This window comes from Anastrepha obliqua, chromosome 2 (genome assembly GCF_027943255.1).
Source record: "Anastrepha obliqua isolate idAnaObli1 chromosome 2, idAnaObli1_1.0, whole genome shotgun sequence".
NCBI lineage: Eukaryota > Metazoa > Arthropoda > Insecta > Diptera > Tephritidae > Anastrepha > Anastrepha obliqua.
Genome location: NC_072893.1, coordinates 47,798,750 through 47,813,750, shown reverse-complemented (window position 1 = coordinate 47,813,750; position 15,001 = coordinate 47,798,750). Strand labels below are relative to the sequence as shown.

Below are 15,001 nucleotides of genomic sequence, written 5' to 3'. Positions count from 1 at the left end.
CTTGACCTGGGTTGCCTTCAAGGTTTATACGACCAAGTTTAAATTCACCAACCCATCTTTCTAGTGCACTTATTATGGCGAAAAGTCTTTATACAGGGTGCGTCATCTTTTATGTGCGTATGAAAACATTGAATAACTTTGAAAAAAAAACAACTGATTTGTATAAGTGAGGTATTTTTATTTGTTTTGGTCATTTATTAAAACTATTTTTTGAATACAATATCAATCTAGTGCCTTTATTACCAATCACAAACTGCGATCTTTTTTCTGCGTTTGTGATCACCTTGTCAAGCATTTCGGAACAAATGTTTGCCTTAAGCTAGTCAATACTCTGCGGGTTGTTGGCGTAACTCTTACTTTTCAGATAACCCCTCAAAAAGAAATCCAGGGGTTTAAGCCAGGTGATCTGGGGGGCCAGTCGATGTCGTCTCTTTTTGACACTGGACGCCTCGGGAATTTTCGTTGCACAAATTCAATTGTTGCATTCGCAGTGTGGCATGGCGCACCGTCTTGTTGAAACCAGTCACCGCCTAAACCTTTCTCACCCATTTGCGGGCAGACATAATGAGCCAACATCCATCGATATCGGATTCCATCGACCGTTTCGTTTTCTCGATAAAAATATGGCCTAATGATCGTTTTGGCGCAAATGCCGGCCCAAACAGTTACTTTCCGCTCATGTAATGGTGTTTCATGGATCTCTTGTGGATTCTCAGTTCCCCAAATGCGGCAATTTTGTTTATTCATGCTGCCAGAGAGGTTAAAATGTGCCTCGCCAGTCATTAAAATTTGCTTCCAAAAATTGGGTTCAGTGTCAGCCATTCGAGCGACTGTTTGGCCGTATTCCAAGCGACGTGAATGGTCTGTCGGCAATATTCTTTGTGTCAATTGCACTTTATACTGATACAAATTTAAATCATCCTTTAAAATGCGCTGCATTGTGGTTTCACTAACACCAAAATGCTGAGCGCGAGGACGATGCGACACTGTTGGCTCCTGAGAAACGCTCTGCCTCACTGCTTCAACAAGTTCATTGGAACATCTTGGTCGTCGATGAACGGTTGACGATCTTCTACTGTTCCATGCTCAAAAAAATTTGACACCAAACGACGAATAATACTGTCAGACGGCGTCTGTTTATCGCGATACTTTTTGCGATGTGCGCGTTGAGTTAGAACAATGGAACGACTATTTGCGATGTATAGCGTCACTATTTTAGCGCGTTGTTTCGGCGTAAACGGATCCATGGTTGAAATTGTACTGAATTTCCGTATCGAAAACATGTATGTATGTTGAAGTCGATCGGTTGGTAAATGACAAAGTTATTCAGCGCTTACATACCGACATAAAAGATGGCGCATCCTGTACACTTTCAACATTCGTTCATAAATTTCCTTTGCTTTTAAACCTTCCAAAAATAAAAATTTTATCTCTGCACGATACTTCATTTTTTCCATTGTTGTAAATACTGTGACAGGTCGATACTAAATGGCTTGTAAACATATTTTCGTATGAAGAGTATACCAACATTACAAAAACAAAAAATGAGGCTAGTAGCAACGCCATTTTTTATCGAACCGGAGTACTTTTTGAACAACCTAGTATGTACTTGTAATGGTTATACATATTTAGCTAGAATAAAAATAAATTAGTGTCCGGCTAGAATAGAAAGGTAGGTGTATGTTTCACAACAGTACAGTAGAGTCTTATAAAGGGTGGTTAAATTTCAAGGGCCGATGTTGAATGTAAACCACACCTAAACGTGAAGTTTTTTTCTGCATTTCATTCGACATTTTTCAATTTCAGACTAACTCAATTTGAACCATTGAAAGATACATAATCAAGCAACGCGTTAAAGTTATTCAGGGTTATTATGAAAACGGGCGTTCAAATCAAAATGCATATCGCGCACTTCGTGAAGAAAATCATCTTCAGTGATGAGGCACACTTTCACCTCAGTGGATTCGTCAGTAAGCAGAATTACCGCATTTGGGCGAATGATAATCCAAGAGTGATTGCCGAAAAACTAATGCGCCCACAAAGAGTGACTGTTTGGTGCGGTTTATGGGCCAGCGGCATCATTGGGCCGTATTTTTTCCAAAATGAGGCCGGTCAGGCAGTTACTGTGAATAGTGTTCGCTATCGTGAGATGATAACGAACTTTTTATGGCCCGAATTGGAAGATATGGATGTGGACGATATGTGGTTTCAACAGGACGGTGCCACTTGTCACACAGCTAACGAAACAATGGCTCTTTTGGGCGAAAAATTTGATAGCCGAATAATCTCACGTCGCGGCGATATCAATTGGCCGCCAAGATAATGTGATTTGACACCGTTGGACTTCTTTCTTTGGGGTTATTTGAAAGAAAAGGTGTACATTCAAGAGCTAAAGGATGAGATAATTCGGCAAGTTAACGGCATAGAACCTCAATTATGCCTCAGCGTCATCGAAAATTTGGACCATCGGATGGAGGTGTGCCGCCGAGGCCGCGGCGGCCATTTGACCGATATTTTATTCTATACGTAATTGAGCCATACCAATATTATCATAATAAATAGAAATGATAATATATTCCTAAAAAATAGTATTTTATTCAAAATCAACACCGGCCCGTGAAACTTAACCACCCTTTATTACATAGAATATATTTACATGTGAATAAAATTGTACTTACTTGACTCTGCTGTCATAACAATTGAAAATATTTATATGAGACATTTCAATAAAAAGTCCATAAATGGTTCCCATCAGCAGTATCAGCAAGGATTTGAAAATTGTTGGCAATCTGTAAAGCGAGTAAGAAAGCGAGTAAATACACTTATACATACATATATACATATTTATATATGCAGTAAAGCTTTAAAAGGTCTGTGGAATATTTATAAATTAATAATATTTTGAATGATTCTACTAGTTATTTTGCTCACCGTAAAAATACTGAAACTGACAAAAATGCAAAAGTGGCCGATAGCGAAACATATTGCGGCAGCGAGCACTTTCGGTGCGCCTCACTATGATGGGCCAATATGAGTAAGTCTTCCTCCAAAGTGGGTGTATGTGTTGTAACATTACTAGCGCAGGGATGATCCATAACACAAGTGAACTAAGAAAATCACAGCAATAATATGTAAGTGGATATGCGAGTAAGTCGCCCACAGCAGTATTTCGAATTTCACACGGCATCCTTCACTTACCACATTCACTTGACCCACCGAATAGATCAGCACTATGGTGAATATAGTGATAGCTAAACGTAGCGTAAAACTTCGTGCCAAATCCCATACAATCCATTTGAGACGCACCGCCAGCAGCAGCATCAGGATGGCGCTAATCCAGACAAAAGCGGTCAAGAATAGCAGTAAAAGGATAAGAGTTCGAGGTAAAGCTGACACTTGTAGTGCTGCACCCAAGATTAGTAACAACAACGAGCAACCCATGGCGGTGGTGAAACCCAAATCGAAATCTTTACGATACTCGCGCTCCTTGTCACTCTCGCGAAAACGCAAAGTAATGCGATCGACATGCTCAGATTTATCGCAATCGACGGAACGTGCATTGATCGCCTGTGAGAGGAAGCGATTGACGCGATTGGTCGGTTGATAGTGCATTGAGGAGTGCCGTTTGCGGAAGGGACGCTTAAATTTGTCCGTTACTTTTGACTGCATTTGATTGGTTGGTGTTGGCATTGGTATTAGGGTTGGTGTTGGTGTTGGTATTGATGTTGTTTACAGGTATTTGTTTACGGTTGTGTGCAGTGATGTGATGCATATATTGTTGTTATAATTTTTATTTCAGTGGATTTGGCACATTTTTGTTTTTGTTTTTAAAGATTTTTTTTTTGTTTTTGAGGTATTTGTTGATTGGTTGGTACAAAACAATTTAATGATGCACGCACAGGACGGAACAGGATATAACGACAGTGCGTGTGTATGTGAGAGCGAGAGAGAGAGAAAAAAAGAGAAAAGAGAGCACCAGACATGGCAAGACACATGGAAGAAAAATCGAGTAAAATTAGTTGCATTTTGCAGTACAAATACATCGATACATTAATTAATAATCAAATATAAATATCTATGAATGATTAGGCTTAGAGTAAGTCAACTGGTACTGAGTGAAGTTCTTTAAAAGCTAGCAGGATTACAGAAATTAAGTATATATAATATTATATGAAATTTAAACAAATAGCTTTAATGGACTTTTTAAAGAGCTTACACTCAAAGAAACCAAAAACTCAACGAGAGGAACCAAAACCAAAAGAAACATAAAAATACATACATACATATGCACGATCATAGCTACAGTTGCGAACACGAAAATAGCAGTAGCAAAAAAATATTAGATTTTTACAAAAAAATTTTAATTTATGGTGTGATTCGAAAGTTTTTATTATTATTTTGAAATATTATTCTATTCTTTAGACATATAGCGTTACAATTCAGTGCTAACATTAAAATATAATAGCAGTGACCATATAAGTAACACATTTTCACCAAGCTCATAAAAAATAATTAACGAAAAACTGCATTGACAAAGTTTGCAGTTACAAAGTTGAAATTAATGTTTAGTTGAATTTCCCAAATTTTTTATTACTGCAGCACAACCGCGGTGCATTGAGTCCAAGCATGATAGACTACCAGTTTTGCTATGGTGAAAAAAAATTGTGAGGGAAACTTTTACTGCCACCTGTTTTGTGCATTCGGCAGCCGAATTCTGTCGTTGCTCAGATAGCAATGAAGTGTCATTGGTTAATTTTTTTTGTATATCACTAAAACAATCTTCGGAATCTTCAGGCACGCATCCTTAACAATTTCCCAAAGTTGTTCATTATTACTCGGTTTGGCATTTGTTACAGCTCTTTTTAAGCTCCCCCACAGACGTTCTATAGCATTGAGGTCGGTGGACTGAGCTGGTCATTCTATAACCTAAATTTGTTTTGCGCGAAACCAATCCTCGGCCTTCCGACTCGTGTGTTTAAGATCATTTTCTTGCAGGTACATCCACTTTTTTGGCATTTTCTCCCTGCAATACGGCAACATAACGTTCTGCGTTATTTCCACATAAATATTAGTATTCATTGTGTCATCAATTTTGTGTATGGGGCCTGCGCCATAATATGAGAAACATCTCCATAACATTTTATTTTAGCCCCCTTGTTTAATCCTTTGTAATGTGTATTGTGGCTGATTTTCCGTGCCAGGTGGACGTCTAACACACTCGTATTGTCATGAATTTGTGCTGCTATACAAAACTATTTTAGACTCGTCAGTCCATAAAATCTTATGTTTTGGTGTTGGCAGTGACTCTTTTCGTGGACTGCACGCTACTTGCCCAATATTTAAGGGGGTAGTATGGTATTTTTTTTTTTCATTTTTTTTTTTTTTAAATTATTCTATAACATCTTAAGAGAATTAACCATACTACCCCCTTAAGTTCACCTCTTTTTTAATTCGTATGTCTGACTTCATGGAATTCTGTTTGGAGCACCGTATAATTCTGTGATCATCAAAATTTTCGTTTTCTTCCTCTTTCTTCCGGTTTTTCACAATTTCATTGCATTTGAAACCATTTTTGCTTAACATGAATGAATATTTTGTATTTCTGTGTAAGATCTTTCATCTATTTGTAAGGCCTTCCTTGTCCTGTGATTCAATGTTTCGCTCGACGTACTATAGTCCATACATAAAAAATATATGCATGACACTCACCAAAATTATAAAAATATAAATAAAAAAACGTACTTTCTTCTAAATCCGCGAAAATTTTCATTAATATTCCTTGTAAAACCTCAAAAAACTGAAGGCACTGCTATTTTAATGTTGCACTTAAAAACGTAATGACGCCAATAAGGAACCGTTATCTACGTAGTTGCTGGATTTGTTCAGATAAACTCTACACAGCTGAAATCCTTTCAACTTTCGGCAGCTGTATAGTTCACAAGTGTTTTCCGATAGGGTGATTAACTTTGCGCCACCGTGTATTAGTTTTTCTTGCGAATTTCGTTTATGAAATTAAGTTAGATTACCAAAAAAGAACGCAATTTTTCAATTTAAAGTGAAAAATATCTACAAATTAGCCTTGCGTGGGACACCCTTTTTAAAACCTTCGATTGGGCACCCGGGCTGGCCTTTTTTCGTCCTGTTCGAGGATTCTTTTTAAAAATTTATATCCATAAATCGATAGAAAACTAAATTTTAGGAAGCTACCTGGAAGCTCAAGTCGTTGACTTTAGTAGAAATATGTTAAATTTACGTCCAAAATCGAAAAAGAAAGTCTTGTCTGACGCGGATGCCCAACGGAGGAATTCGCTGATCGATCGCAATCTTACAACTTACGTATGTGTGCATATGTATTGATGTATGTATGTATATTATGAATATTTCACCAACAAGGGATATTTTTCAAATTACATGCCAGCATGCAAGGACCGAAACATTTTATAATATGATTTATAATTTACATATATGAGAGTGAGATTTCGAATTTAGAAAGTTTTTTAAGTTAGCATTTAACTCTTTAGTGTACAATGATTGAGTAGTTTTACGATATTTTATTGCCCTTTTTCTGGCAATTTATCGCAGTGGAATTAAGCATCTGTCGAGACGAAGAGCACTCAGCGGTCAGCACTCACACTCACCTAGGCGGCGTGATACAGTTCGGTTCACTTCATTAGATGCAATAATTTTTATAGAAGAAAAGGACTACTAAAGCAAACGTATTTGATCTCGTAACACATAAAAAATCATTTCAAACCTCATTAAAATATTTAAATTTTACTTCAAATATGCACACATAGTACGGCTTGCCTTTTTTTATAAAGTTTAAGGACCAATAAATGATGTATACAAATTTTTAATATTTATTTCCATTGTTATCCCTTCTAAAAACAGTTTTTCTTTTAGCGCATTTTTGGCGCTGCTGGACGTATGTAACCCCTTAAAAAATGATCCCTTTCTACAGCTTTAATGCGCAAACAATGTTAGTCAAGTGAACCAATAAATCAAGCACAATATTACAGCTGCTGAAGTTTTATGGCTGTGAAGTACCGTTAGATGGAATAAAATTTTGATGTTTTTTCTTTTTGATTTTTCCTTGTTCATTCCTCTCGGGAGCATAGGGCCTCGACCAGACTCAGTCTCGCGTTGGTTTCGTTAATCTGTTTTGATTTCTGACAGGGTAGGTGATTAGCCTGCCGCTGGAAAATCTTGATGTACATATGTATGTTCGAGCAAAGTGGAGTCTCCACTTGAAACATCAGAAATTCTTGTTTTGCAAGATCAAATACGTTTGCTTTAGTAACCATTTTCCTGCATACAAATTGTTGCCTCTAATCTCAAGTGATCCGAACTGTAGGTGTATTACCGTTTTTTGTAAATTTCTTGGTTGCAAGAAACTTTTGATATGCATAAATTTTTAAAACTAAAAAAAAACATGTCAATTATGATCAAAGTTGTATTTAAATATGCAAAATATGTGCTATGCACTATGTTTCAATGCGAAAAAAGTAAAAACAAAATCATTTCGGTCCCTGCTAATGCATTGAAAATGTGAAAGGATGAGTTTGAAGTTAACGTTACTTAAAATCACATCATCATTGAAGCAGAATGTAAGAAGTCAGTCGACATTGGGTAAGACTGGACATTTGAAAAATTTAAGCCGAAATTCATGCATGGAAAAAGCAGTCACTGAGAGTTAACACCAAAAAATAGTAGCACCAATTTGGGGTTGAAAATTTTTAGAAATACATATATTTTAGTAAGTGCGATTTTTTATTTACAACTCGCATTTTTTTTTTGCTTGTTTTTTGTTTTTATTTTTTTAATTTTTGAACGAATTTCTTATGAACACTAGTGACTATAAGTATGTAACTGGTAAGCTTAAAATGTATAACCAAACACTGGAGCTACTAAAACACCGAACAACTTATGTAGTTGTAATAAAATTGTAAACACTGGTTGAGCCAAAAAAAAAAAAACAAAATATTATTAAATGAAAAAAATACAGTTAAATGCATTCAGTAAATGATTTTTGATTAATAATCATACATAGTACGTAAGTAGCAATTAAAGCAAATCGAACGAAAATTAGTTTGAACGTAATTTGATATTGCGATGCTTAACGCAATGGTATGCAACTGAACGCAACTTAATTAAACGGAATGTAACGAAATGTAACGGCACGTTATGCTTTATGCTCTCTAATGGTACGAGTATGCTTATGGGAAAATACGAGTAGTTACGTAACGTAATAATGGCAACACAAGAACGAACGTCAGTGTGCAAATATTGCATAGGTAATTCATTCTCACTTTATTCTTATTTTGATTAAGTCTGTGAATGCGACTAATCGTATTCGACGTGGAGTTAGGAGTAGTTCCTACTGAGATTGTAACACCGCCACCGGGTGGTGTGGGGGCGTGTAAAATTTTTTGCAGTCGTATAACCTAGAGGAAAATAAAGAAATGTAATATAAAAGAACATAAAGAAAATACACGTAAAACAGAAAGTGTGATAGAAAATATTCAAGGAAAATTAGGCGAAAGTAATCAAAGTTTGTATGTATTTATGTATATTGGCATTTGACGGGTGGTGGTAGCAGTAAATTTAAATTGATAACTTATCGCTAGATTTCACTTAAATTCAAAATAGTTGTAGGTAATTACAATCGTTTATTAGCTCAACTTGAACTAAATGTTATACTTATACATACATATGAACGTATATATGTATATGTATGCATTATACATAAGTTGATGGATTTGCTAATTACTATAAAAATACTTTAACTGCAAATACTTAACAATGAACTAATTCCATTGACTTACACAAAAATACTTAAAAAATATAAAGTGACTACAGTGACTGCTAAAAAAAATTTTTTTTACATGGATTGCTTACTATGAACATCAGTCTTTTTGTTTTGCGCGTACACCCATTTGAAATAAGCCAATGAGATGACACACGAGGTGTGGCTACTAAATTGCGAGATTGACGCCGTAAACTTTTTGTTTTGCTAATGTTAATACTCTCGCTTTCACACTTATTACCACCTTCAATATACTAGGTTGTTCAACAAGTTTTGCAGTTCGATAAGAAAAAAATAATTTTGGTTGGTATGAAATACACTTTATTATGCAGTATAGGAATTCGGAATTCAAAGAGAAAGTAGGTTCGAATCTCGGTTAAACATCAAAATGAAGAAAATAGTTTTTTCTAATAGCGGTCGCCCCTCGGCAGGCAATGGCAACCCTCCGAGTGTATTTGTGCCATGAAAAAGGTCTTCATAAAAAATATCTGCCGTTCGGAGTCGGCTTGAAACTGCATGTGGCTCCATTTGTGGAACAACATCAAGACGCACACCACAAATAGGAGGTGGAAGGGTGTACGCGCCAATTACATATACACATATATATGTATATATATAGTCTTCCTGAACGTCAATACACTTTTTCCAATGAAATTTCATTTTATGAACTCCATCGCTGATGCCAGAATCTGGAAGGGCTGCAAAATACGCTTTCACAGCTGTTATGACCTCATCATTTGATGAGAAACCCTTTGAATGAATCTTTTTTAGATCTGGAAACAGATGGAAGCCGCTAGTGGCTAAATCTGGTGAATACGGTGTATGCTCTACCAATTCGATTAATTAATGGATCTTAACGATTGATAAAATGCTCCTGTGACACCGTGCATTGTCCTGATGAAAAATATGTTTTTTCTTTTGCAAGCTGGGTATTTTTCCACGAATTTTTTCCTTTCGCTGGTCTAAAAGGTTAAAAACTAATATTCAGAATTTATTGTTTTACCAATTTGCAAGTAATCCACAAACAAAATACCTTTGGCATCCCAAAAAACTGATGCTAACAACTTCTTGGCAACTTTTTTGACAAGAACTCGTTTCGAAGCCAAAAAAACAGGATCGCACCTCTTGTTTCGCTTTAGGATCATGGTGATAGACCCAAGTCTCTTCCATAGAGACGAATCGATGCACAAAATCCATTGTTAGCAAACGAAGCCCCGATTGTGCACACAGCTTTCTGAAACCCAATACTTCAGTCATAGTAATGCTTATACTGCCCAATGAGATGTCTAGGGCTTCTATTAAATCTCTTTCAGTCCCCCGACTATTTTCCAATACGATACCCTTTATTTTTTCTACGATTTCTGGTGTTGTTGCTGTTGCTGGACGTCCTTGACCTGGATCGTCTTCAAGGCTTGTACGACCAGATTTAAATTCAGTAGCCCTCTTTCTACTAAACTTATTGATGGCGAATGTAAAGGGTGGTTAAATTTCAAGGGGCGATGTTGAATGTGAACGACACCGTTGGATTTCTTTCTTTGGGGTTATTTGAAAGAAAAGGTGTACGTCGTTAAGCCAGCAACAATTCAAGAGCCAAAGGATGAGATAATTCGGCACATTAACGGCATAGAACCTCAATTATGCCTCAGCGTCATGGAAAATTTGGACCATCGGATGGAGGTGTGCCGCCGAGGCCATTTGCTCGATATTTTGTTCCATACGTAATTGAGCCATACCAATATTATCATAATAAATAGAAATGATAATAATTTCTTAAAAAAATTGTATTTTATTCAAAATCAACACCGGCCCTCGAAACTTAACCACCCTTTATAAGGACCACTTTCAATATTCGTTCATTGTAGAAAATTTACAGATTGAAATAAAACTTCACATTCGTTCAACATAAAAAAAAATTAGGCTAGTACCAATGGTCTCTCTTATTGAAACGGAAAAATTGTTGAACAATCTAGTACACCACTTTTCCATCCCTTCAACCATTCAGTCGAATCTTGCATTGCGCGAAACAGTGCGTTAAGTTTTCTTCTGTCAGCTCCTTCAGCGCGCGTGCTGAGGTGCTTTCTCATTCACAGCTCTAACGGATTCAAATCTTGTACCTTTAGCGATTGGCACTCTTTGCCATACAATTTTTTTTTTTCAATAAATTACAACTTTCAGTTGCGATTTCTACAAGTTTCATGTAAACTTTCATAAGAATTATTTTGTTTACAGAGCGAGAGGTGCTACATTGGAAAGAGAAGGCTTCACGCTAAAAAGCTGACAGTCTTTGACGTTTGGACCCCTTTGGTATAAACCCCTTTAGTCAGTCTCGTTGCTTAATAGCAAAACCTCGTAAAGGGGTTTGGTTTTCTTGTATAATTTGAGTTGTCGAAATTCAATGTGCTTTTCGGGTTCTTTAATATCCAATTGAAATTTGTAATTGAGCTCTATTCGCCCGCAAGCTTCACAAATTTAACAAAATCTGCTCTATTTTTTTAAGTAGACGAAACAATGAAAATACCAAATTTAGAGGAAATGTTTGTCATTTTTTGGTTTAGGCTTAAACTACTAAACAATTCTAGAGCCACTGCAGAACCGACTGGTCACATTTGTCGTTGATTTTGTAGACACAATCGCTCCACACCGCTTGTGTTCTTTTGTTTAGCTCATTAGTCATTAGTTTAAAGTGTATTTTGACACTGAAAAAGCTGTGGAAACTCAGTGCCATATCTCCGCAGGCAGAAATGCTTCCACTTCCAAGTATTGAAAACCTCTTTTCCAAAGTGAGTGCAGAGGTTACTGACGATTTGAGAGTGTTGCCCATTCCCTCGAAAATACTACTTCTGGATATTTCAGAATAGCCAATTGTACTTCAGAAACTTCTCTAGAAGTTTCTGAAGTACAATTGACTGTTCGGAAATGAATTTTACGGTTTCTGAAATACATTTTACGGTTAACGAAATATAATTTACGGTTTCTGAAATACATTTGACGCTGAAATGCCCTTGGAAAAGATGTAGATTGTTTCTGATCTTTAGCTACTTAGTTTTATCCTATTCTGAAGTACATTTATAGTTTCCGAAGTACAATTGGCCATTCCGAAGTACATTTTACGATTTCTGATACAATGGAATATTCTGAAATACATTTTACGGCTTCTGATGTATATTTGACTATTGTGAAATACAATTTACGGTTTCTGAAATACATTTGACGCTGAAATGCTATTCGAAAAAGGATAGATTGCTTCTAATATTTAGCAATAATATTTAGTTTTATCCTATTCTGAAGTACATTTTACGGTTTCTGAAGTACAACTGACTATTCTGAAATACATTTTGCAGATGCTGAAATATATTTGACTATTCTGCGATATTATTTATGGTTTCTGAAATAAATTTGACGCTGAAATACTCTTCCAAAAAGGGTAGATTGTTTCTGATCTTTAGCTACTTAGTTTTATCCTATTCTGAAGTACATTTTATAGTTTCTGAAGCAAAATTGACTGTTCTGAAGTACATTTTGCGCTTTCTCTTGGATGAGGGGTAGACGCCTAAGCTGAATATCGCGTAAGCCTTTCTTGAGATGCAGTCAGCAATTGTCGCTATAGGCTTGGAGAATTGCATTAAAAGGGCGGGTGGGCGCAACGCCAACCAAGACCAATCATTTGCTTTAAGTTGTATATTTTTTACAATTAATTGAAGGCGTCACGCTTTCTAATGAAATACAAATTTTATACAATATAATTTTTAAAAATAAACCAGCCATTTGCCTGCTCATAAGCAGCGCAACGCTTTCAAAGTTGTAAACAATCCATTTGCTAGCAGTTAAAACTTAATTAATTTCTAAGTATCTCCTACGCTTAGCATTAATAAATTTTTGTTAATTACAACAATAATACATATAGTTATTACACACAGTTTTTAATACAGATAATTTTTAACCGATTTTGATGAGACCAATGAGTAGAAAGCAAATAAAGAAGAGGAACAAATAAAGCAACATCGAAATATAAAATATTGAATTTAGAATTTTGAATTAATCATCCATACCGCAGAATTTGTTAGATACTCTCTTTTTTTGCTACAATTAAGAATTACATACAAATTACATAACATACCCAAGTTACAAGTTACAAAATAATGCAATAAAAATACTAAGTAAGCTACGATCTAAGTATAGGAGCAACACACTTACCGCATCCTGAAAATAAAAATAAAACAAATTAAAAGTAAAATACACACAAAAACTATAAACGAAAGCAATACGCATTTTTAATAACAATTTTTAGTGGCACATTTTTTAAGATTTTGGTTTTGTTAGTCCCATTGAACTGGTAAACGTTGTCACTGTGTGCGTGTCAGAGGGGTGAGTGTGTGGTGGATTAAGTTAGTGAAGCTTTTGATAAGTTTTAAACCAAGGCGAGAGTTAAATCGAGTAAGTTGTTAGTTTTGTCTGCACATGTTAGCCAATCTTTTAAGCTTTTGATTACAAACAAAAAACAGAAAAAGCTAAGCGGTCATTTGAAACACAGCTGGTCATGCAAGAGTTAACTTAACTGTTCAGCTAAATGGGTGAGGGCACTTAACTCAACTAAAACTACAACAACCGATTGGAAGTTCCTAATTATATTTACAAAAACTATTCTCTTTACTTTTAACTGCTTGATATGTAGTTTTATATATTCAAATAATACAATAAAATAATTTTAATTTTTTTTAAACTATTAAACTAACATAAACATTTTTTACAGCGGGATTTAAATAAAAAAAAAGCTTTTAAAATCAAAAAAAAATAGATCGCAAAATTTGACACTCACCTTACGCGTGTTCTTATCCCCGCCGGCACCTTCGGCCGTGCTGCCACGCGCTCCTGTACCACTGCCGGCCGATGAGGGAAACGACCCGGTGGCAATGTTGGAGAAAGGTACTGGCTCCGAGAATTTAATCGTATGCAATAATTGCATCACAACATTCGAGACATTACGAAATGACAATTTGCGACGACTACCAATGGCCGAGCGTACACCAAGCGTATTTAGCATTAATGGCTGCAATAAAGTGGGGGAAAAAACCAAACGAAAAAACAAAATCAATGAGTAAGTAAATGATGTTCATCGATAAACTGAAAATATACTGTGTACAAGTGAGTTTTTTGAGAAAAAAAAGCACTCCCTAAAAAAAATTAAATTCCTTTAATGCCTCAAGCATCTGTGTACACTCGTCATTCACCTTTCGCCGATGTGGTGGTGGCACTATGAAATACGTATCTACGCCATGATCGCGCAAATACGACGAACGTTGATCGCCATGTCCTGCTTCCACTTCGTATTCACCAGACAAAGCATCGAGTGTAGCCCGTGTGACGTGCACACGTCCCGGTTCACCGCCCGATTCCATATGATTGGCCAATGTCACATCGTTGGACCAAACGTCGAATTGCCATTTGCGTAGGCCAAGTACACCGCAAAGCACGCGCCCTGTATGTATGCCCACACGCATATTCAATATCACATCGGTGGCCTCTACCACAGTGCTGGAGGAGAAGAAGGGAAATATGTTGTAGTCTACATAAACGGCATTGAATTTTATGAAAAAGTAGAATCTTACGCAATGGCATCGATCATGTCCAGACCCATTTCGACAGTGCACTTGGCGTGATCTTTGCGTGGCTCGGGCAAACCTGAAACGCAGTAATAGCAATCGCCGAGAATTTTAATGCGCAAGCAGTGGTTGTCCTTGAAAAAGAAAGAGAATTAGTTTTTTAATGACTCGCCGCTCAACACAAAATTTATGCACATACAGTACGCGAAAAGACTATAGTACCTCAACATTTTGAGAAGTGTTTTTTAGTAATTTTTTTATTTAGTTTATTTTTTATTGGTAACAACGCAGTTCATTCTATAACAAAACCCATATTAATCTCAGCTACAAACTTTGTGCAAGATTTATAATAACTCAACAAATTTTCATAAAAATTTCCAACTTTTTAAACAGAATTTCCGAAAAAAATTTGGGTACGCGGTAAATTTTAGTACAATTAAGTGTAAGTGATTGAAGTGGCTGAAGTGGGTTAAAACTCTCGATGATATTTGCTAATTTTTTTCCCTGATGGTGTTGCGTATTTTCCCTATATGAAAAATTGTCACAGGAAAAAATTATAAAAAATCAATCGGATATTTAGCAACTGGAGTTTTCC

At 36.1% G+C, this 15,001-nt stretch overlaps 1 protein-coding gene across 5 annotated transcripts in view; it reads right to left on the bottom strand.

The window, feature by feature from the left end:
• The window catches only part of LOC129236831 (Ca(2+)/calmodulin-responsive adenylate cyclase), a 56,455-nt gene that overhangs the window by 19,929 nt on the left and 21,525 nt on the right, over window positions 1–15,001 (bottom strand). For 4 of the 5 annotated variants that reach the window (XM_054871079.1, XM_054871082.1, XM_054871080.1 and 1 more), the window contains exons 6-12: window positions 14,413–14,540; window positions 14,035–14,338; window positions 13,623–13,853; window positions 8,310–8,444; window positions 3,199–3,663; window positions 2,932–3,107; window positions 2,679–2,789 (exon numbers count right to left, since the gene is read on the bottom strand). In XM_054871079.1, coding sequence (XP_054727054.1) covers window positions 2,679–2,789; window positions 2,932–3,107; window positions 3,199–3,663; window positions 8,310–8,444; window positions 13,623–13,853; window positions 14,035–14,338; window positions 14,413–14,540 — 1,550 coding nt within the window. The remainder of the gene's footprint in view (window positions 1–2,678; window positions 2,790–2,931; window positions 3,108–3,198; window positions 3,664–8,309; window positions 8,445–13,622; window positions 13,854–14,034; window positions 14,339–14,412; window positions 14,541–15,001) is intronic. The other variant, XM_054871081.1, reaches the window with a different exon arrangement.